This window comes from Eubalaena glacialis, chromosome 5 (assembly GCF_028564815.1).
Source record: "Eubalaena glacialis isolate mEubGla1 chromosome 5, mEubGla1.1.hap2.+ XY, whole genome shotgun sequence".
NCBI classification, from domain to species: domain Eukaryota; kingdom Metazoa; phylum Chordata; class Mammalia; order Artiodactyla; family Balaenidae; genus Eubalaena; species Eubalaena glacialis.
In genome coordinates, this window is record NC_083720.1 from 116,277,027 (window position 1) to 116,302,208 (window position 25,182).

Consider the following 25,182-nt stretch of genomic DNA (forward strand, 5'->3'; position numbering starts at 1 on the left):
CAGACCTTTCTTTTTCTCTTCTAATTCTGGGACCCCCCTTAGTTGAATGTTGGTGCATTTAATGTTGTCCCAGAGGTCTCTGAGACTGTCCTCAATTCTTTTCATTCTTTTTTCTTTATTTTGCTTCTTGGCAGTTATTTCAACCATTTTATCTTCGAGCTCACTTATCCGTTCTTTTGCCTCAGTTATTCTGCTATTGATTCCTTCTAGAGTATTTTTAATTTCAGTTATTGTGTTGTCCATTGCTGTTTGTTTGCTCTTTTCTTCTTCTAGATCCTTATTAAATGTTTCTTGTATTTTCTCCATTCTGTTTCCAAGATTTTGGATCATCTTTACTATCATTACTCTGAATTCTTTTTCAGGTAGGTTGCCTCTTTCGCCTTTGTTTATTTGGTCTTGTAGGTTATTACCTTGCTCCTTCATCTGTAACATATTTTGTTGGCTTTTCACTTATTTATTTTTATTTTTTGATGGCTAGGGCTTTATTTTTGTGTTACTGGTTGTTTGGCCTGAGGTGTCCAGCACTGGAATCTGCAGGCAGTTGGATAGAGCCGGGTCTTGCTGCCTAGATGAGGACCTCTGGGAGACCTCACTCCGATTAATAGTCCCTGGCGTCCGAGTTTCCCTGTTAGTCCAGTGGTTTGGACTTGGAGCTCCCACCACAGGAGCTCCGGCCTAACCTCTGGCCTGGGAACCAAGATCCTGCAAGCTAAGTGGTGTGGCAAAAAAAAAAAGAAAAAGAAAAAGAAAAAAAGCAGTACAATAACAAAGAATGGAAAATGAAATAAAATGAGAAAGATAAAAAATATATTAGGAAAAATAATATAATTGGAACAACTGCAACATGGTAAAACAAAACCACTACAGAAAAAAGAAAGAAAAAGCAGAAAAAATAAATAAAGGGGGAACAAGCCAAAAGGGGCAGAACAATAACAAAGTATAAAGGATAAATTAAAATTAGAAAAATGAAACATTTAATTGAAAAAATAAAGATTTAAATGAATCAACAACTGTGAATCAACAAGTTAAACAGAACCCCAATCTAAAAGAAAAAAAAAAAAGAGCCTTTGCTCTGGGGGGTGGAGTTTAGGCAGGGGTGGAACTTAGGCAGGGGTGGGGTTTAGGGTGGGGTGGTACCTAGGCTGGTGGGTGGGTGATGTTTGATCATGGCCGGGGCCTAAGCTCAAGACCCACATAGTTGGAAAAGGCCCTGGGGGCGGGGCCTAGGAAGGGCGACATTCAAGCTTGGAGCGGGGCCTCTGCTTAGGACCTGCGTGGAAAGGGAAAGGCAGCACGTCTAAAGGAGGACCTCTGGAGTGTGCAGTTCTGGGGTTTGGAGGTAGGGCCCTGAGTGAGGGGTTGTGGCTGGGGTTTAGGCCCAGCACGTTGGAGGGGGTTTCAGAGGGGGTCTCCAAGTGTAGAGGTAGGGCCCTGGTGGGGGTATAGGGGCGGGGCTGGGGTTCTGCATGGCAGGAGGGAGGCTCTGAGGGCATAGGATTTGGCCGGGAGCCCAACAGGCTCCCTGGTGCCTAAGTGGACAGGGAAAGCACTGACCGCTTCCTTCCGTTCCTCTGCCGCCCACCCACAGTGTGTCTCCCAGGGTCTCCCCTGTCCCCACTGGACCCCTAACCATGGGTGGGTCTCACTGGGTGTAGTAACTCCTCCCCTCCCCCTGCCACCCCTCAGGGGTGCTGGTCCTGTAGGTCCAGCCTTTACTGTTGCTCCGCCTTCCCTCCCTCTCACTCCCTCAGGATCTGCCTGGCTGAGGGGGCCTCGGTGGGTAGAGGATCAGGCCCGTGATCTCAGCAGGCTCCCGGGGACCCAAGTGGGCAGGGGAAATCTGGAAATGCTCCGTTTTGATCCTCTGCCCTCCCAGTGATCCCCCAGTTTCCCTCTTCGGGTGTGGGATCCCTTCCCCTCCCCCAGCCACCTCTCAGGGGCACCAGTCCCGTCCGCCTCCACTTGTCGTCCCCCTTCACTCCGCCCATGCCCCACATCCTACCAGGTCGCTGGGGATTCCTCCCATCCCCTTAGGTGTCTGTGGCCCCCCACCGGTGCCTGGTAGGTGCACTAGTGCGGAGACGCGAATGCTGCGTCCTCCTGGTCCGCCATCTTGACTCCCCCCGAAAAACTGACTTTTTAAATCTATATACATTGTCTATATCCTAACTTATTTAATTTCACTTAGCAATGTTTTATGGTTTTCATTGTGTAGATTTGAATATGTTTCAATATATTGCTAAATATTTCATGTTTTTAATGCTGTTTTTAATAGTAGTGAAAAAAATTTATTTTCCAGTTGATATTGCCAGCATGGAGAAATATAATTAATTTTTAGTATATTAACCTTGTATCTAAGAGACTTGTCAAAGTTACTTATAAGTTCTGGTAGTTTTTCCCTAGAACCCTCAGGATTATAACATACAGGAACATAACTACAAATGAGGAGTCTGTTACTCTTTCCTTTTCAAACCATCTTTTTATTTATTTATTTATTTATTTATTTATTTATTTATTGTCCTCATTGTACTGGTTAGGATCTCTTTTATAATATTGAATAGAAGTCATGAGAGAGGGCATACCTATTTTATTTACAGTTTTAGTTGAATGAGTTTTATAGATGCCCTTCCTAAGGTTTAGGAAGTCTCTTTGTGTTCCTAGTTTGTAGAGTGTTTTGTTATTTAATTAATTAATTTATTTATTTTCATGAAATGGTTTTGAATGTTAATTACTTTTTAAAAAAAATCGATTAAGGTGATATGTTTTTCTCCTTTTCTGTTTTATAGTGAATTATACTGATTGATATTTAAATATTAAACCAGCTTTGTATTTCATGGATAAACTCTACTTCATCCTGATGTATAATTCATTTTATAGGTAGTATTTTGTTGAAAGTTTTTGTGTTTATTTGGGCAAATTATACTAGTGTTTAGTTTTCTATTCCTTTAATGCAAAATTGGATGCAATGTATTCCTTAGCTTCTGTCATCTGATTTTAATATTTGTATTATTTCTTCCTTCAATATTTAATATTTTCTAATATAAAATTTAAAGCTATAAATTTTATTTTAAATGCTGTTGTGGCCAATTCCCACAAATTTTTCTAATTTTCCTTCTGATTTCATCTTTTTTCCATATTTTGTTGCTTGGAGATGAATTGCTTAATTTCCAATTATTTTGGAATTTTTCATATTTTGTTCCATTTTTATATTCAGCCAAAGAATCAAAAGTATCTATTTCTATATCTCTTTCTCTGCATGAGTTCCTCTTCTCTAGTAGTTTGTCATTCAAATTCCCATCTTACCTTCTCAATAGACATCTTTATACTTGTTTCACCTGTAAAAGGTATAGGAGAAATATACTTTCTGGGTCTTGAAAATGTCTTGAGGATATTTCGGGAATAGTGTATAATCTGAGTGTATCTGGCATATAGGATGGATAGACAGGCATGTAAAAGATTATATGCCATGTTAGTGAATTATAAGAAGGCCACACACACACAGATCTAGCTAGTAAAATTAGGTTCTAATTGTTCGACATTTTAGACAATCATGTATTTTTTTGAGGATGGGGTATATAAATATATCTGTGTTTTACCAAAGTAAATTCTTCTAGGAACAATTCTGGGACTGCTCATAAAATGACAGAAGATTATTTCGAGAGCTGAGTTGTGAGCAAATAAAGATCTACGTTAGGACAGTGATAAGAGTGGTTAAGAGGTTTTGCTAAAATGTAGTGGTGGGATATGAAGTGAGGGAAATTGAGAAGTCACAGATGACAGAAATAGAAAAGCTTTCCCTTTTCAGTTTAATAGCATGTTTCGGATAAAGGTGGTAGGTTCAGTTTTGTACATTTTTAATTTTAGGTACTTATTGAATGATTGGAGACTCCTACAAATAGAAATGTGGGTCTGAACTTCAGCTGGGTTAGATATGAAATATTTGACAGCTAGATCTAAGTTGATAATAATAGATGATATGGGAGTGGATGATATTGCCAAGGGACATATGACAAAGCCTTGAGAAAATGCCAGCATACTGGGAAATGATGCAGAAAACGTCTGACCACCAAGAAAGGTGATCAGAGTGATAGCAGGAGGATAATAGAAAAATCTGCTTAATTTTAAGTTCACTCCTCTCTGAGCTTTCATAAAAAGGACACATAGTAAACTTAGGTAGAGACATAGCATCTGGAAGGAAAGACTGAATGTGGTATTGTCTTCATTTCTTTATTTACATTTAAAGAGCTAGAATAGTTACTTGAATTATAAGTGTTCAGTCTAAATTGTTTCTCTCTTTATTTTCGCCCTGCAAGTAAGTGAATGTTTTTTCAAAACTAGGTGTATTTATCTTATATTTTATTAATTCTATGCTAATAAATCTTAGATTTCTTTAGCAATAATCAAATATATTTGAATTAGTAGTTTCCAAAATGCTTATTTCTTTTGTTTTTAAGATTCAGATTTTTGGGGGTTATTGTTGTGACGTCATATTACTTAGTTTATGTGTTGCTTAAAATAGGAATATAGAAAAGTTGATGTAAAGTAAAATTGAATGCAAGTACTAGACCTGGCCCTTGATTTTATTGATAGATGGTACATTTTGGCAAGGTCTCTTGGGGTACCTCCACTCAAACTTTAAACACAGCACACACACACAAATATATATACTCCTTCAATAAGTAACGTGTGTTTGATCTTGAAGCAGATATTCCTCATCTGTACTTGACTTTGAGTGATATGTCATATGTTGAATTTGTTATTGGTTTTTAATAAGAATATATTCAAATTCCATTTTAAAGTTGTTTTTAAGAATAGATACAAGTTCATTATATCTTTACAAAACATTCTTCTTTGGTTTCCTTTTATCATGTTTTAGGGTTACATGTGACTATAATGTTCCACAATGAGACAGAGATTGATAATCAGGAAAGAATAGCACTTTAATGTGATTTATATCTATAGATTTTATGTCAGATATGAAAAGTTGCTGTTTAAATTGTAAAGGAGGATCCATTAAAGAACACTTTAAACCATTTTACTATTTAACATACCTTGTACTCTTCTTTTTAGAATTATGCCTTTTAAAGCAAACTTTAGTTGCTTACCAAATGTTTGCAAAATATGATTTGATAAAGTTAAATTATTCTAATATTAATAAAATACAGAAATAATAGCCTTTTAAATAGTACATTTAACATGAAGGTATCTGGTGTTTCAGGGGAGTATAGAAGCCAGTTATTTTCTAATTTCCATCAGTAATTTTAATTTCCTCTTGTCAGGTAAGGTTAGACAAGGGTAGACTATGTATATAGTAGGGAATGGTGAAGGTATAAAAATTCTTCAGATGTCTGCCATTTTGTCCTGTTGTCCTATTGGTTTCAGTGTATGGTTGGGTTAGATGTGAAATAACCTGTAGGTTGCTGCCTAGTTCTGGGATGAATCTCTGAAAATATCACATAGCAGTTGACATTTTTGTTTCAATGGAATCATTCCCTAGTTATCTTCACTTAAACTACTCCCCTTCAAGTATTTCTTAATCATATTTTCTTTTATTTGCTCAAATCATATTTTTGACAAACTGAATTGTCCTATGGTTTGGCTCAGTCTTTTAATATACTATCCAGCATTTGCCTTTAATTTCTTATAAATCTAATTTCTAACATGATTTATTTTCTTCATGTCAGTGTTTAGGTAAAAGAAGTACTTTGCCTTTACCAGTGTACAAAAACTAACCTCTTAGAGGTTGGCCAAAATCTTCCAATTGTACAATTCCTAGAGCTAATATAATCCTCTCATTGTGCAGATGAAAGCAGTTAGACCTAGCAAGGTAAAGTGAGTTAGTTGCCCAAGACTGACAAGAGATACTACCACGGGTGATGCTTTAGTCTGGTTTTTGATTTGCTTCCCAATCTTATGTTTATTCATATGCATATGTAATATATATTCATATATATTGAATATAATATATATTATATGATATGTGTGAAAGGGACTTAAGCATCTGCAAATTTTGGTATCCATAGGGGTCCTGGATCCTATTCCCCCCACCCCATAGCAAGGGACTACTGTACTTTTATTCCCACTTCCCTCCTCACAATCTATAAGGAGTGAGGATTCTCCATGGCAAAGGCTATCAAGCTAAGTCAACTTTTTATCCCTATAGCCTAGTGTTTTGCACAGACTAAGAGATATTTGATTCCTTATGCATGTACATAAACACCATATCAGTTGGGTTGCTTATGGTGTTAGGAGCAGAAAACCCACTTCACACTGGCCTTCAATGACTGAACAGGAGCTTACAGGTTCTAGTAAAAAGTCTTAGGAAAAAAAAAAAAAAGGTCTCACAGAAAGTGTAAAGGTAGGCTGGTCTTTGATCCAGAAGTTCATGATTCCATTTGGAATAAACTCTTACTCTTACTCTTTATTTCTGTAATTCTCATAGCTCTGCTCCCTTTGGGTTTTGGCTTCATCCTCAGGCTTGCTTCTCTCCTACAGAAGGAGCTTTCAATACTCCTGGAATTATGTACTTCCTCTTTTACACCCTAAGAGGAAGGAAGGAATTACCCAGCAAAACTTCTGACCTTTCCTCTTAATTGCACCAATTAGATCAAGTGCTGTTCCCTCAGACAGTTTGTCAGTGTGGGTGTGATTATTACCCTCACTGGTTTAGGACAGTTAAGGCCCTCTCTTATTGCTGGGACAGTGCTGGGGATAGTGTATGGCAACAATCTATCTAAACTGGTATACAGTAGGAAAGGGTTCCAACATCAAATTTTTATTACTCATCATAGGTTGTGTATACATGTGGATGTATATGTGAGCTTTCATTTGGAGGTTAAGGGAAAGGAGCCCAATAGACTCTGTGACCAGAATTAAGTATTAAGTTTACATTAATTGTTTTTAAAATTTTAAACAATTAATTAACTAGGTAGTATAGCACCATAAACATGACACCACAAGTGTCTGAATTCCAAAAGAAAAGAAATAAGCAACTTGGAAACTAATGATTGTATTGTATCTGATTATTGCTAAAGAATCCTAAAATTTTTTGGCAAAATTGATATCTAAGAAAGTACTTTTCAAGCTTTAATGTATAAATCACCTGGGGATCTCATTAAAATCCAGATTTTGATTTAGTAGGTGTGGAGTGGGACCTATAATTCTGCATTTTTAATAAGTTCCTAGGTGATTCTAGTGCTGGTGGTCCATTTTACATAGCTAGGGTTTAAAAGACCAAACTGTTTTTGTCATTTTCTAAAGGTGTTGAGAACCGGCTCAGTTTGCTATTGCAGGCCACCAGCGTCTCTTTTCTGGACTTGTGCAGTAGCCTTGTAGTAGCCTCCCTCCTTTACCCCCTTGTCCCACTACAATCCATTCTCTAAATGGAGCTTCTAGTGATCATTTTAATATGTAAATCAATCACATCACTCCCATAATTAACCTTCTAATGGTATTCCATTGCATTAGAACAAAATCTAAACTCTTTACCATAACTACACTGTACTAAATGATGCAGCCCCTGCCTGCCTCTCCAAACTCATTTCATACCACTCTTCCCTTTATTCACTTTGCTTGAGTGCTTTGCAACCGCCCTTCATGCTGCTTGTAATGTGGACCCTGCATCTTCACATGACTGGCTTCTTCTCTTTATTCAGGTCTCTGCTTAAATATTAACCACTTCTGAGTGTATCTTATGAGTGACTTCAGAGAAATAAATTCTTGGGGGATTGTTGTACTGAGAGTAGATCACCAACTCTGTCAATTCAGTTAATGAGTGATGTAAAAGTTACTTTAAATTTTTGGTTGGTTCAGTTCATATTAGAGATTATTTCATAATGCATTTAAAGGGTTTGTTTCCATATTTTTATAGTATTAATAGATATTTCTTTTTCCTATCCAAGTCACTGTGTGCCCAGTATTCAGCAGACAGACGAGAAGATGAGAAGATGTGTGATCATTTGATTAGAGCAGCCAAATATCGAGACCATGTGACAGCAACTCAGCTAATCCAGAAAATTATCAACATTCTCACAGACAAGCATGGAGCCTGGGGAAATTCTGCAGTGAGGTAAAGTTATACCTTTAGGATTTGGCCACTGATTTTCTATAGAAGTCCTTGGTTTAGATAAATGGCTTTGGATATGATCAAGGCCAGATGAAGAACAAAGTAATTTAATTTTGTATTTTATCTTCTACGATGAATTTAAAGCAAAGGGGAAGGAGAAAATCAGTATGGGTATAGTTATGGATCTTTGTGGATATTTCAGTTCCCTTCAACTACTTCTAAAAGAATAGTTGCTCATATATTTATTCATTTTGAAGTGAACTGTTAAGGGAAGTAGTTAGTGTAAACTGCTTTTACTAGTTGCACTTACATCTGAATTTATACAAGTACAATACTTTATTTTAAGAAACTATTCCCTATTTTACACTTTTGAGTTTTTAACACATAAATTTGAAAACATAATAATATGTGTTGTTTTCTTGAATTTTGTTGCAAATTACAGGGCTATGATGAAAAAATACCATCTTTAAAATTTTATTTACTACATCTACCTCCTTTTAAGATTACCAAACTGAAGGTGCAATTTTTTATTCTAATTTTAGAAACAAAATATTTACTTTCTAGGACTAAGGAACTTAGATAAATCTTAAAATTTAATCTTTTTGGAATATTTTATTCTACAAGTCTTAGGAACATGTTTTGACTCATTTAAGTAATGTTAATGAAAAACATTAATGTTAATGTTAATGTTATTTTCCCATTAGAAAGATATTTTTTAATTCCTCATTTCTGCATAACTTTTTCTAGAAGACAACAACCACAAAAGAAAATAGAAAATTACTTGTATATTAGATATAGGCGTAACTGGTTTCTGCTTGTGTTTTAAGCAATTCATGTGTCTAGCAGACATCAAAGTCTAGTTTTAGAGATTTTCCAGTAAACAGAAAAAGATTTTAGTTTTTTTTTAAGCTGAACTTTAAACTAGTTGAGTTGAAACCTATCTGATATGGGATGTTTTTGTTTTGAGTACAAGTATTCACTAATATAGAGTACATATATCTCATCATGCTTATTGTGGAGAATACTTAAAATGAATTATGTTTCTGGGCATATCATTTTTGGTGTTCAGAGGAAGGAATGCAGGTCAAGGTCTTGAAGGCAAAAGGACTGAGTAAAAGCAGAAACCATGTTTGTTTGTTTGTTTTAATTACTATTCCAGCTGATCTCAGCTGCAAGAATGGTCATGGGAATGACATGAATTACTGAGTCAGGACTCTCTAGTGCCTTATATTGCAACATCTAAAAACCCATGGGTGTGTGTTTGGAGGGGACTGGGGAAGGGGAGTTGTACTGAGGATTTTAGAGTTTCCAGATACTTTAATGTAACAGATTTGTTATAGTCATTTTGACACCTGGTACTGAATAAATTAGAAGATTACTTTGATGTACAGTGCTTGGCACATACTGGGGACTAAATATGTGTTTGTTACATTTTTTTTTTTAGGCTTAAAATTTTTTTTTTTTTGACCTAAAAGGAGTTTTACAATTTTAAAATGAAAACCTTTAGGCAACTTATGCCAAAGGGGTCATTTTTATAAGATCAAAATTCTTTCTTGTGATAGCTATACCATTGTATAGCTCAGTATACCTGTGCTGTCAACACGAAAGCGTTTTTCTGAAGTGATTTTGGTGTAATAAAGTATCTTGGAGAACTAAATGGACTGTGAAATGTATTTGTCTAGAAATAATTAGTGTTTCTGTAATAGAGTTGTTCAAGGGTTTGACTCTATTATTCTATAAAGCCAGAAAAAATTGAATTCTGAAATTTTAATATTTCCCCAAATTTACAGAACATTTTTTACTTTTTTGCTCCCAAGTAAAAATAGCTGTCAAACTGTTTGCTTTTAAATGTGTACATTTTTAATTAAGAGCAACAACAAAGGATGCGTCATTGAAAGGAAAATTGATATTAGTGAATTGATATTTTCCTCTTTATAAATCTCATAACTTACTTAGATTTTATTAAAAACAATGCTTAGCAAAGCACATTGCCTCCATGCTGATATTTTTGTCGTTGTATTTAGTTCAGTGTCACATTCAACTGTTACTTATTTGGAATACCTGGTTGCTCCCTAATGCCTTTAATACAATTATCTTAAAGTAGACCTTTTCAGTATTAATTCCAATTAGAGTGGATTTCTAGACCTTGGTGCCCTTTTTTAGGAAGCTATGTAAGAAAATGTAGTTGATAAAACGTATGCTGGCTTACCATTCTTTGAGAGTGGTTAACTATTCTGATTTCCCTTGTATGAGGCTTGCATAATCAGCTTGTAAATCATGGACATGGTTATAATAAATGAGACTAACACAGTGTACTTTGTTCTTCACTTAGCATAATTCTAGAAAACATAAATGGCATTAGAGAGAAATCAGAGTCATACTGTAGCTATAATGCATTTAACTATCCTAAGCCTGTTAAAAGAAATATGCACAATGAGCAAAATTCTAGTAAAGAGGATTAAATTATTTTAAGTATAATTCCTTTGTGTTTTATCTTAAGAATTATAGTAGCATTTTGTCTTATAAATTCAATCATATTAGAATATATAGAAATTTCATTTGTGGCATTTTTTATTTTGACCCTCCTTTGGAATCCACATAATTTCCTTGTAGCCATGGCTATGTAGGCCTAATACTTTCCCATTAATGTCATTTGTTTTGTTTCACTATTGATGGCTTTCCTAATGCCACACGATCAGCGGGCTGCAATCCTGGCAGCTGGCCTGGGATCGGCAGTGGTTTTAATAAATCACAATCAGACCCATGCCATTACATCAATATTTTTAGTCAATTATAGAGAAGGTCAGGTGCTACATTCAGTATAGGAGCCTCAGCATGTGGCATTTGAGAAACATCTGGTCCTGCAACAAAACTGCAAGCCGGGAAAAAAAGAATCCAATTTATCCCATCTAAAGAGACCAAATGAAATCTGCTGCTTTATGGATAACACAATGATGATTATAGCCATTTTGAACATGTTATACTTGCTAGACTTAATACCCTTTATAAAGACATATTCCCAAAAGTTTCCATTCAATAAAAACTGAAAATGAAAATATTATTTTCTCAGAAGCAGGTGGGAATTGTTGTTTCCTCACAGCAGGCATCTAATATCTTTTGACACCTAGTGACCTGCCTGAATGCAATTTGTGTCTTAATATCCCGCTTATACCAGCTTTTGCCACAAGAGAAAGAGAGAGGAGCTCTCTCTCTTTCTCTCTCTCTCTTCTTTCTTTGATGCCTAGACTATTGCATTGGCAGGTAAAGAAAGTATTCCTCCCTTAGAGCTCTTATAACTGTGTGCCCTTTACTGTCATTGCATTTTTTCAAATGCTTAGAGATTTCAGGAAATAATGGGACAGACAAGTACCTGTTCATCCATACATTACTGTCACCTGGAGTGAGGCTCAGGTGAAAACAGAGAGAGCTTGATAAGAATAGTGGAATAAGCAAGAAAGAGGCCACAAATGAACAGAGTGGCAGAAGTAATTTTTTTCCGGTGCATGGAGCAGGCATTGTGTTTATTTGGGTCAGGAGACAAATCATCTTTCATGTAGATGACACCTGGTAAAGTGGCTGAATGTAAGAAGGATGAGGAGAGATGATGGAGAACACAGGATGGAAGTCTCAGAGGACATACTACCCTTTTCTCATATCGTCCTTCATTGCATTCTAATAGGCTGACTAATGTACCATGGAAATTCGCTCTTGGTATTAGTCCGGGAAAGAAGGTGGTTCTCTTCTCCTCTGAAAAATGCATGGATAGAGCTAGAAACATAAATTATCTTAGAAGTAATAAGGTTTAGGAGTTTTTAAGAGAATCTCTTATCAAGATTCTTGAATGCTTTTGATTAGTTTAGGAGACTGTATTTAGGTTTAGATTTCTGCTGCTTTAAGAAACTCCGTTTCAGATTGCTTGAATGTGTTCTAATGGATGCCCTCAAGCTAGAGGTGTCTCTTCCTGAAAGACATTCATCTTTTTTCTGTGTCACAAGCTTGCCGGTAAAATCTTTGTGATGCTCTCTCCAATTTTTCTTCAGTAAATCAAATCTTCCTTCTTTCAGAAAGATGAATGCTGTAAGGTTGGAGTGTTATAAAAAAAAAAATCAATGCAGGCAAAATTGAAACAGTATGCCTCTGTATTGATTGGCCTTGTGAAATCGAAACTAACAGCTTTGTAACTGTTCCAGTGGACAGTTAGCTGACCTGTAATGGGCAAACTATCAATATTAACATTACTGTTTTATCTTGTACTATGTCATTTTAAAATCCAGAGTCCAAGGAAAGGAAATGCCTAAAGAATTTTTAATCTTTGTAGGAAATATCCCATTTTCTTTTTATATGCCATTGTTTGAAGAAAGCAGTAGCTAATGTACATGACCTATAAAAAACTAAGATTAGGGCAGTGTTGGTTTTATATCAGTTACTCTTTTTAAAACACAACAAAAAAAAAACCTTGATTTTTTTGAAAATAATTTCTGATTAAAAAAAAAACTTTCGCTGGTGAAATTTAATATTGAACTCATCTTTTTGGATGTGTTTCCCATTTCAACGGAAGTGCATTATGTCTTTTGAAAACATTCTTCATCTCCAGTTTTTTATTAAGTAGGTAATACCAGTGAATTTCTAGAGAAATTAAAGTGCTAACACACTTTCCTTATCAAGAGTTCATTTTAGGCATTTGATTTCATTGTAGTACGTGGGTAATCAAGCAGATGTCTAGTCATAGGTATAATATACCCAATCTTATTCTTTCAAATGCTTTTGTTTTTATTCCTACCCACCCCTGGGAGCTAGTACTTGACATCAGTACAAGCACCACTCATTGCTCTCTCTGGAGCTTTGATGATGCTAGAAATTCTTTATAACCAATCCCGACAATAACATTGTAAGATGGCTTAATAAACTGAACATTTTTCCCATTTACCCCCTCCTTGTTCCCTTTCTTAGAAAGGAAAGAAAAAAATCAATAGCTTACAAAACAAATGGAAGAATCTATGGAGATGTCAGTTAAAGAAAACAGGTGTATTTGAAAGTGTTTACATGAAAAGAATAGTTTCAAACACTAAGCACATTAAATACCTATGACCAGAACATAATGAGACTTGTTCATGTTCTTAGTTTTGTGATAAGTTGATATTTTTAAAATTTATTTTCTTATTGAAGTATAATTGATTACAATGTTGTGTTAATTTCTGCTGTACAGAAAAGTGACTCAGTTATCCATATATATACATTCTTTTTTATATTCTTTTCCGTTGTGGTTTATTACAGGATATTGAATATAGTTCCTTGTGCTATACAGTAGGACCTTGTTGTTTATCCATCCTATTTATAATAGTTTGCATCTGCTAACCCCAAACTCCCGGTCCATCCCCCCCCCACCCCAACTCCCTTTCCCCCTTGGCAACCACAAGTCTGTTCGCTATGTCTGTGAGTCTGTTTCTGTTTCGTATATAAGTTCATTTGTGCCATATTTTAGATTCCACATATAAGTGATATTATGTGGTATCTGCCTTTCTCTGTCTGACTTACTTCACTTAGTATGATAATCTTTAGTTGCATCCATGTTGCTGCAAAGAAATTTCTGGTATCAACCTATCATGAAGACATGTTGATGTGTCAGTACTGAGGAGCAGTTCTTTTTCCCTCATATTTTATGGCCACGGTGTAGATGTGTTATATAGTTATACATGCTTATGATACAACTTTTATTATTAGTCAAATCTAACAGTACACTGAATGACTTATTAGAAATGTATGACTGTTATGTTTTGTAAATCAGTGATGCTGAGTATATGAGAATTGAATAGCTGTATTTTCTAATAATATAAGGCAAAAACTACATAATTTTATAGGCAATTAACATGTCTTACAATATTCAAAATGAATATGTTCTTATAATAATTTTGGGTAAAATATTTTTGGTACAAAGTAATTTTAAAGAAATAAGCAATAAAATAAGTTGTGGTATTAAGTACCGACAATTCAAAGTTAATAAGTTGCAACCATAAAAAAAAAACACATTGAAAAAGAAATACAAATTATTGCACGTATGTTCACTAAAGACGCCAAGAAGTTTGTGTACATTTTTGCAATCCCCTTTCAGTTTCATTATTCAGTGAAGTCTCTTCCTGTTTTTCTTGATAGTCTTTCCTCCTAAGTTCTCTGACAGTTATGCACAATGTATGCTGCAGAATTTGGTACCTGACAGTATACTGTGTTGTTTGTTTTGTGTGTAGATTATAAGATGTTCACCTTATGTTATTGCCATAGTTCCTAGCTTAGTGATGAGCCTGTAGTATATCCTAAATAATTTTTTTTTTAATCAGGTAGACTACTTGTCTTCTTTCATAACTTATCTTAAACTTATCATTATGCTAGGTATTAAATCAGATAAATTTCTTTCAACCAAAGCAGCAAGAAATTTAAACAGTAAAGTTCAAAAATATTTTTATCACAACTGGTGGTATTTTATGAAGGATGATATTAATTCAGAAATTAAGAAAAATGTAGTAGAAATAGAATATATCTGAAAAGAGATGTACTGTAGATAATAGTTACAGACTTGGGAATTTTGGTTTCTATCTGTAAAGAACACTTTTCTGTAACAATTTACTTTGAATATTTCGATTAGAAAAATTTGAAGCTCAATAGGTAATTTTAAGTTGTAACTTGGGTGGGGAGTCCTTGAACTTTAATAGTCCCTGGTATAATTTTTGGTATAATCAAAAATTTTCAGAAGTATCTTAAAGGGTTGGAAGCAGATGAAATTATTTAAGGAATTTGAGAAAATTTAGTGGTTTCATATAGATCTGGAGAGGGAACCATGCAATCTGTGTTTTTAACAAGTACCCCAGTACAAAAATCACTTGAAAACCACAGCAGTAGTTTAGCCAAACTTGCAATTTGTTGTCAGGGCTGCCTTCCACTTAAGACTACTGTAGGCTATTCTTGTAGCTGATACTTGGCTGTTTCAAGTTTTGTTTCTCCTGCCTATTGGAGCACTTTTTCTATTCGTATTTATTTAACACCAGCTGTGCATCATTTACTGTGCACAGTAAGGCACTCCAAAAACCAATATGAGTAAAACAGATATGTCTCTTGCCCTCATAGAACTTTCTGTCTAAGAGAGGCAATGGGAAAGTGAACAGAAAATTATAAATAGCTTAAAAGCAGTGATGATAATTTCTCACTGTATATAGCCATAAATAAGGAAATAAAAGCCTTTTTTTTTTTTCATCCATCTTTAGTCTTTCTTTGGTAAAAGATCAGTGTGATTTCGTGGAAAGAACTCTAGTGTGACATCTGTATTTCTATTCCTGACTCTTTCACTAACTGGTTATGTGACAATGAACAAGTTAAACTAACAAAATCTTATTTCATATGCATTTTATTTATTTCAGACAGATTACCTGTGAGAAGAAAGCAACAATAGTTGGTTTGCATTAGAGCCTGAGACTTAAAGGAAGAGGGAGATGTTAACACAAATTATTGCAAAGATGGCAAATGTTACTATTAAAATAAGTTGATTAAATATAAAATAGATAGCTAGTGAGAAGCAGCCACATAGCACAGGGAGATCAGCTCTGTGCTTTGTGACCAGCTAGAGGGGTGGGATAGGGAGGGTGGGAGGGAGACGGAAGAGGGAGGGGGTATGGGGATATATGTATACCTATAGCTGACTCACTTTGTTATACAGCAGAAACTAACACACCATTGTAAAGCAATTACACTCCAATAAAAATGTTAAAAAAATTTTCTCTTTCTGATATTTAATTGCTAGTGTATAGAAATGCAACAGATTTCTGGTTATTACTTCTGTATACAGCAACTTTGCCGAATTCATTGATGAGCTCTAGTAGTTTTCTGGTAGCGTCTTTGGGATTTTCTATGTATAGCATCATGTTATCTGCAAACAGTGACACATTTACTTCTTCCTTTCTAATCTGGATTCCTTTTATTTCTTTTTCTTGTCTGATTGCTGTGGCTAGGACATCCTAAACTATGTTGAATAAAAGTGGTGAGAGTGGGCATCCTTGTCTTGTTCTTGATCTTAGAGGGAATGCTTTCAGCTTTTCACCATTGAGTGTGATGTTTGCTGTTGGTTTTGTCATATATAGCCTTTATTATGTTGAGGTGTGTTCCATGTATGACCACTCTCTGAAGAGTTTTTATCATAAATGGATGTTGAATTGTATCAAAAGCTTTTTATGCATCTATTGAGATGACCATATGGTTTTTATTTTTCAGTGTTTTAATATGGTGTATCACACTGATTCATTTGTGGATATTGAAAGATTCTTGCATCCCTGGAATAAATCCCACTTGATCATGGTATATGATCCTTTTAATATATTGTTGGAGTCAGTTTGCTAGTATTTTGTTGAGGATTTTTGCATCATGTTCATCAGTGATACTGGCCTGTAATTTTTGTGTGTGTGTGGTATCTTTGTCTGGTTTTTATATTAAGGTGATGGTGGCCTCATAGAATGAGTTTGGAGGTGTTCCTTCCTCTGCAATTTTTGGGAATAGTTTCAGAAGGATAGGTGTTAACTCTTCTCTAAATGTTTGGTAGAATTCACCTGTGAAGCCATCTGGTCCTGGACTTTTGCTTGGTGGGAGTTTTTAAATTACTGATTCAATTTCAGTACTGGTAATTGGTCTGTTCATATATTCTATTTTTTCCTGGTTCAGTCTTGGGAGATTGTACCTTTCTAAGAATTTGTCCATTTCTTCTAGGTTGTCCATTTTATTGTCATATAGTTTCTCTTAGTAGTCTCTTATGATCCTTTGTGTTTCTGTGGTGTCAATTGTAACTTCTCTGTTTTCATTTCTGATTATTGATTTGGGCCTTCTCTTTTGAGTTAACATTTGAACCCAGGTAGTCTGACTCAGAGTCTGTACTTATAACCATTATGTAACTTCTTAATGTTAGTAATTGGTACTAGGTTTTTGAGTGCTTACAATCTGCCAGTCACTGGCTAATTCCTTTACAAAACTTTCATTGGATCTTCACAATAACCCTGTAAAGTGGATACTATTATTCCTAGTTTGCCTTGGAGTAAATGAAGGCTTAGAGACGTTCATGACTTTTCAAATAATAAAGCTTGTATTTTTACACCTTACAGTTTGCTACTTCAGTCAACATTGAAAGGTTTATCCATGTTTGATGTTTTGTTTCAAGAAGTACAGGTGTGAGTGTCACTCTTATTTTTTGGGAATTTGATTTTTCATTTTCTACACTTTCTACCTACCTTTTACTTACTTATTTTTTTAGTTTTACTTATTTAGCTTGCTTGTGTCCAAACTTTTTTTCATGCAAAAATCAAACCACCATAAGCCTTATAAATATTGTTCTTAATTAGAACCCAATATACAATATAGATAAGAAGGGTCCCATCCTAGTTGACATCAAGAGATCATGGGTTTGTTACTCATTGCTCTACAATCATCTCATGATGTGAAAATCACTCCGCAGCCTGCAAAGGGAATATTGGTCCAATGGAAGCTTGTTAGAATAAAATCAAAGTGGAACCTAACCTCCTAATTTATAATCTAGGACTGTTTCTAGCTTTCTGCCCTGGCCCCCTATATCTCTCATCATCTTATATTGGGTTATTTTTTTTTAAGTGTATTGAATTTTTAGTAAATGATACGTATCAGTGTTCAAATATTACTTACATATGAAAGTGATGTTTGATTGGACCTGGATCAAAACAACACCACATAAGCAGCTATAAATATTATTGGAATAATTTGAATATAGATTCAATATTATATGTAATATTGTATTAATAGTTAATTTCTGAATAATTAATACTATTTCTGAATAATAATTGTATTGTTTTATAAGAAAATATCATTGTTGTTCTTAGGAGATACGTTTGCTTAAGGGTTGAAGCGTCATGCTGTCTATAACTAATTCTCAAGTGGTCCAGCAAAAAATAAATAAATAAATAAACATGGGGGAGAGAGATTGAGTGGAAGCATGATAAAGCAAATATAGCAAGATAAGTAAACAAGGTGGTTTAGGCAAAGGTATGTAATTCTTTTCGATATTCTTCTTGCTGCTATTCCATAGGTTTGTAACTTTTGCTGGGAAGAATATACTTCTGAGGAAGTACTGAGCGATTGTCTCTTGGGTTTCCCTTACATTGTTTCCCTATAGCTGTGGATAATTGAGAATTAAAGCTTGATGTTAAAAATAAAATTTTTTGGTTGCATATTCAGAATTAGAAAATTTTTTACTTTACTTTCAGAGTTCAGTAAATTCTTACCAAATGCTTTCTGTGTCTTAGAAACAACACGTAGGTTAATGTATTATGCACTTTCCTTGAAAACACCTGGTATAGTCATATTTAACACTGTAAGGTATGGTAGGATGCGCCTAATCTATGCCTTACCGCATTTTATAGGTGAGGAAACAGTTGTTGAGAGGTTAAATAATTTGTTGGAGATTGTACAAGTGATCTCTGACAAAACAAGACTCAAAATCTTCACCATTTTGAGCTTGACTGAATGACTTTCATGAAGTCATTTAGTTACTCATTCGTCAGTCATTCCAAGTGTCTTTTTCTTTCTTCCTCCTTATTTCTTCCTTCCATCCTTCCTTTTATTGATGTTTTTCTGATTAAGTTTTCAGAATTGGTTAATTTTGGAACTAATATTTGTTAAACACTTATTATGTGTCAGGCATTGTGTTAATTGCTGAGGCTATAACAATAGAAAAGACAGACATGGGTACTGTCCTCATAGAACAGAATTTAAGAGATTGTTACTTCTTTGTGAGTATGTCCTGGGACTTTCTGGCTCTGCTGGTATCATGCTAAAGCAGTCTTATAGCATTTTCTGTTTAGAATACTTTCACTTTGTGCTTCATGCTCTTCTCAGTGTTTGTCCATCTTGCCTCTAAGCCTCTACGTATATATTCTGTTTCCTTCTCTAGTTTAGGTGTCCTGCCATGTCTCCTATAACAACCTCTACTTCCCATGTTACAGCCCTTGTGTCAATGAAGAGTAATTGCTTTTGAATCGCCCCAGACTCTTAACATATAAATGCCATTAGGGAAATTATTATATTTATTTTTGTTCATTAAAATGTGCTGGGAATATTACCTGGAATATTTTAAGCAGTTAATAAGTGTCTTTTTAGTGATTGAAAAAAGGAAGTATAGATTTCAAAGTTTAAACATATGGTAAAAATAGAAAGGAACTGGAAAATCAAGTTTGTGGTTTGGAATTTGTTTTATCATTCTCTCTTTTTCATGAGACCTAGGCCACATGCCTAATTAAAAACCAAATAAAACAAAAAACAACAGTGGATTGCTCTGTGCACACTGTCTGTAGCTTGTCTGGTCCCAGCCTGTGTTTAGTATGATTTGGTAACACTAAATCATTCCCAAACCCAAGATTCACTTGAGGTCTTTTTTTTTTTTTTTTTTTTTTTAAACATCTTTATTGAAGTATAATTGCTTTACAATGATGTGCTAGCTTCTGCTTTATAACAAAGTGAATCAGTTATACATATACATATGTTCCCATATCTCTTCCCTCTTGCATCTCCCTCCCTCCCACCCTCCCTATCCCCCCCCCAGGTGGTCACAAAGCACCGAGCTGATCTCCCTGTGCTATGTGGCTGCTTTCCACTAGCTATCTATTTTACATTTGGTAATGTATATATGTCCATGACACTCTCTCACCCTGTCACATCTCACCCCTCCCCCTCCCCATATCCTCAAGTCCATTCTCTAGTAGGTCTGTGTCTTTATTCCCATCTTGCCACTAGGTTCTTCATGACCTTTTTTTTTTTTTTTTTTTTTCCCTTAGATTCCATATATATGTGTTAGCATACTGTATTTCTTTTTCTCTTTCTGACTTACTTCACTCTGTATGACAGACTCTAACTCCATCCGCCTCATTACAAATACCTCCATTTCATTTCTTTTTATGGCTGAGTAATATTCCATTGTATATATGTGCCACATCTTCTTTATCCATTCATCCGATGATGGACACCTAGGTTGCTTCCATGTCCTGGCTATTGTAAACAGAGCTGCAATGAATATTTTGGTACATGACTCTTTCTGAATTATGGTTTTCTCAGGGTATATGCCCAGTAGTGGGATTGCTGGGTCGTATGGTAGTTCTATTTTTAGTTTTTTAAGGAACCTCCATACTGTTCTCCATAGTGGCTGTATCAATTTACATTCCCACCAACAGTGCAAGAGTGTTCCCTTTTCTCCACACCCTCTCCAGCATTTATTGTTTCTAGATTTTTTGATGATGGCCATTCTGACCGGTGTGAGATGCTACCTCATTGTAGTTTTTTTTTTTTTTTTTTTGTTTCCAAGTTCTTTAATTACTATCTTTTTTTTTTTTTCACACACACTGTATTTTGTTTTTACAAGAGATAAATAGACTGACACCAAGCATTGTACATGGATGACCACAACAAAAGCAACAATGATTGCAATTACCAAACATGAAACACACTCATACTATGTCATAATATTGACATTCAGTCCAGTAATCCTCCACTGTAACAGCTCCTTTACTTTGCAGTGAAAATTGATTTGTATATTCTTTGCCTCTGAGTTCTTGTGGGATTTTTTCTTTTTTTTTTAAATTCAACCAGAAAGTCACAAAAATTATACTCATCCTCATCAGTTCACTCAGTCCCATGTAATTAATTTTTTTTTCATCTTGATCTTTTGTTAGCACTTTTATGAGCTCATCAGTTTTTCATTAGAGTTCTGAAAATGCTTATTCATTCAGTTCAGCAGTACAGTCAGGTACCAGAAACCTGTACTTGTCAGAGTCTTTTCCATGAATTTCCTGAAGATGAAACCCTTTTATAGGAACATATTTACAAAAGCATCAGAGTACACCCAGAACTGTCTGTAAATGACAAAAGACTTAAAAATGACCACGGTTAAAGATTTGATGAAAGTTCATAATAATGCAGTTGACAAGAAAATTAGTTATTTCTGAGATATACATTTTAAAGTAATAACTAGGATTATGACTTATAACATTATACCAGAACATATAAGATTTTTAGAAATTTCATGTAATGTCTGAAACATTAATATTAACATATTTCCATACAAATAACCCAATGAAAGTTTAGTATTAGTTGTTTTGTTTGTTTGTTTATACTGCAGGTTCTTATTAGTCATCAATTTTATACACATCAGTGTATACATGTCAATCCCAATCGCCCAATTCAGCACACCACTATCCCCACCCCACCGCAGTTTTTCCCCCTTGGTGTCCATATGTCTGTTCTCTACATCTGTGTCTCAACTTCTGCCCTGCAAACCGGCTCATCTGTACCATTTTTCTAGGTTCCACATACATGCGTTAATATACAATATTTGTTTTTCTCTTTCTGACTTACTTGACTCTGTATGACAGTCTCTAGATCCATCCACGTCTCAACAAATGACTCAATGTCGTTCCTTTTTATGGCTGAGTAATATTCCATTGTATATATGTACCACAACTTCTTTATCCATTCGTCTGTTGATGGGCATTTAGGTTGCTTCCATGACCTGGCTATTGTAAATAGTGCTGCAATGAACATTCGGGTGCATGTGTCTTTTTGAATTACGGTTTTCTCTGGGTATATGCCCAGTAGTGGGATTGCTGGGTCATATGGTAATTCTATTTTTAGTTTTTTAAGGAACCTCCATATTGTTCTCCATAGTGGCTGTATCAATTTACATTCCCACCAACAGTGCAAGAGGGTTCCCTTTTCTCCACACCCTCTCCAGCATTTGTTGTTTGTAGATTTTCTGATGATGCCCATTCTAATTGGTGTGAGGTGATACCTCATTGTAGTTTTGATTTGCATTTCTCTAATAATTAATGATGTTGAGCATCTTTTCATGTGCTTTGTGGCCATCTGTATGTCTTCTTTGGAGAAATGTCTATTTAGGTCTTCTGCCCATTTTTGGATTGGGTTGTTTGTTTCTTTAATATTGAGCTGAATGAGCTGTTTATATATTTTGGAGATTAATCCTTTGTCCATTGATTCGTTTGCAAATATTTTCTCCCATTCTGAGGGTTGTCTTTTCGTCTTGTTTATGGTTTCCTTTGCTGTGCAAAAGCTTTGAAGTTTCATTAGGTCCCATTTGTTTATTTTTGTTTTTATTTCCATTACTCTAGGAGGTGGATCAAAAAAGATCTTGCTGTGATTTATGTCAAAGAGTGTTCTTCCTATGTTTTCCTCTAAGAGTTTTATAGTGTCCAGTCTGACATTTAGGTCTCTAATCCATTTTGAGTTTATTTTTGTGTATGGTGTTAGGGAGTATTCTAATTTCATTCTTTTACATGTAGCTGTCCAGTTTTCCCAGCACCACTTATTGAAGAGACTGTCTTTTCTCCATCGTATATCTTTGCCTCCTTTGTCATAGATTAGTTGACCATAGGTGCATGGGTTTATCTCTGGGCTTTCTATCTTGTTCCATTGATCTATGTTTCTGTTTTTGTGCCAGTACCATATTGTCTTGATTACTGTAGCTTTGTAGTATAGTCTGAAGTCAGGGAGTCTGATTCCTCCAGCTCCGTTTTTTTCCCTCAAGACTGCTTTGGCTATTCGGGGTCTTTTGTGTCTCCATACAAATTTTAAGATGATTTGTTCTAGCTCTGTAAAAAATGCCATTGGTAATTTGATAGGGATTGCATTGAATCTGTAGATTGCTTTGGGTAGTATAGTCATTTTCACAATGTTGATTCTTCCAATCCAAGAACATGGTATATCTCTCCATCTGTTGGTATCATCTTTAATTTCTTTCATCAGTGTCTTATAGTTTTCTGCATACAGGTCTTTTGTCTCCCTAGGTAGTTTATTCCTAGGTATTTTATTCTTTTTGTTGCAATGGTAAATGGGAGTGTTTCCATAATTTGTCTTTCAGATTTTTCATCATTAGTGTATAGGAGTGCAAGAGATTTCTGTGCATTAATTTTGTATCCTGCAACTTTACCATATTCATTAATTAGCTCTAGCAGTTTTCTGGTGGCAGTTTTAGGATTCTCTATGTATAGTATCATGTCATCTGCAAACAGTGACAGCTTTACTTCTTCTTTTCCAATTTGTATTCCTTTTATTTCTTTTTCTTCTCTGATTGCCGTGGCTAGGACTTCCAGAACTATGTTGAATAATAGTGGTGAGAGTGGACATGCTTGTCTCGTTCCTGATCTTAGAGGAAATGCTTTCAGTTTTTCACCATTGAGAATGATGTTTGCTGTGGGTTTGTCATATATGGCCTTTATTATGTTGAGATAGGTTCCCTCTATGCCCACTTTCTGGAGAGTTTTTATCATAAATGGGTGTTGAATTTTGTCATAAGCTTTTTCTGCATCTATTGAGATGATCATATGGTTTTTATTCTTCAATTTGTTAATATGGTGTATCACATTGATTGATTTGCGTATATTGAAGAATCCTTGCATCCCTGGGATAAATCCCACTTGATCGTGGTGTATGATCCTTTTAATGTGTTGTTGGATTCTGTTTGCTAGTATTTTGTTGAGGATTTTTGCATCTATATTCATCAGTGATATTGGTCTGTAATTTTCTTTTTTTGTAGTGTCTTTGTCTGGTTTTGGTATCAGGGTGATGGTGGCCTCATAGAATGAGTTTGGGAGTGTTCCTTCCTCTGCAATTTTTTGGAAGAGTTTGAGAAGGATAGGTGTTAGCTCTTCTCTAAATGTTTGATAGAATTCACCTGTGAAGCCATCTGGTCCTGGACTTTTGTTTGTTGGAAGATTTTTAATCACAGTTTCAATTTCATTACTTGTGATTGGTCTGTTCATATTTTCTGCTTCTTCCTGGTTCAGTCTTGGAAGGTTATACCTTTCTAAGAATTTGTCCATTTCTTCCAGGTTGTCCATTTTATTGGCATAAAGTTGCTTGTAGTAGTCTCTTAGGATGCTTTGTATTTCTGCGGTGTCTGTTGTAACTTCTCCTTTTTCATTTCTGATTTTATTGATTTGAGTCCTCTCCCTCTTTTTCTTGATGAGTCTGGCTAATGGCTTATCAATTTTGTTTATCTTCTCAAAGAACCAGCTTTTAGTTTTATTGATCTTTGCTATTGTTTTCTTTGTTTCTATTTCATTTATTTCTGCTCTGATCTTTATGATTTCTTTCCTTCTGCTAACTTTGGGTTTTGTTTGTTCTTCTTTCTCTAGTTTCTTTAGGTGTAAGGTTAGATTGTTTACTTGAGATTTTTCTTGTTTCTTTAGGTAGGCTTGTATAGCTATAAACTTCACTCTTAGAACTGCTTTTGCAGCATCCCATAGGTTTTGGGTTGTCGTGTTTTCATTGTCATTTGTCTTTAGGTATTTTTTGATTTCCTCTTTGATTTCTTCAGTAATCTCTTGGTTATTTAGTAACGTATTGTTTAGCCTCCATGTGTTTGCGTTTTTTACGCTTTTTCCCCTGTAATTCATTTCTAATCTCATAGCGTTGTGGTCAGAAAAGATGCTTGATATGATTTCAATTTTCTTAAATTTACTGAGGCTTGATTTGTGACCCAAGATGTGATCTATCCTGGAGAATGTTCCGTGCGCACTTGAGAAGAACGTGTAATCTGCTGTTTTTGGATGGCATGTCCTATAAATATCAATTAAATCTATCTGGTCTATTGTGTCATTTAAAGCTTCTGTTTCCTTATTTATTTTCATTTTGGATGATCTGTCCATTGGTGTAAGTGAGGTGTTAAAGTCCCCCACTATTATTGTGTTACTATCAATTTCCTCTTTTATAGCTGTTAGCAATTGCCTTATGTAATGAGGTGCTCCTATGTTGGGTGCATATATATTTATAATTGTTATATCTTCTTCTTGGATTGATCCCTTGATCATTATGTAGTGTCCTTCCTTATCTCTTGTAACATTCTTTATTTTAAAGTCTATTTTATCTGATATGAGTATAGCTACTCCAGCTTTCTTTTGATTTCCATTTGCATGGAATATCTTTTTCCATCCCCTCACTTTCAGTCTGTATGTGTCCCTAGGTCTAAAGTGGGTCTCTTGTAGACAGCATATATATGGGTCTTGTTTTTGTATCCATTCAGCAAGCCTGTGTCTTTTGGCTGGAGCATTTAATCC

General features: G+C 35.1%; 1 protein-coding gene across 4 annotated transcripts in view; it reads left to right on the plus strand.

The window, feature by feature from the left end:
• LRBA (LPS responsive beige-like anchor protein) overlaps nucleotides 1-25,182 on the plus strand; it is a 776,641-nt gene that overhangs the window by 357,744 nt on the left and 393,715 nt on the right. For all 4 annotated transcript variants that reach the window (XM_061192552.1, XM_061192551.1, XM_061192553.1 and 1 more), the window contains exon 37: nucleotides 7,902-8,068. In XM_061192552.1, coding sequence (XP_061048535.1) covers nucleotides 7,902-8,068 — 167 coding nt within the window. The remainder of the gene's footprint in view (nucleotides 1-7,901; nucleotides 8,069-25,182) is intronic.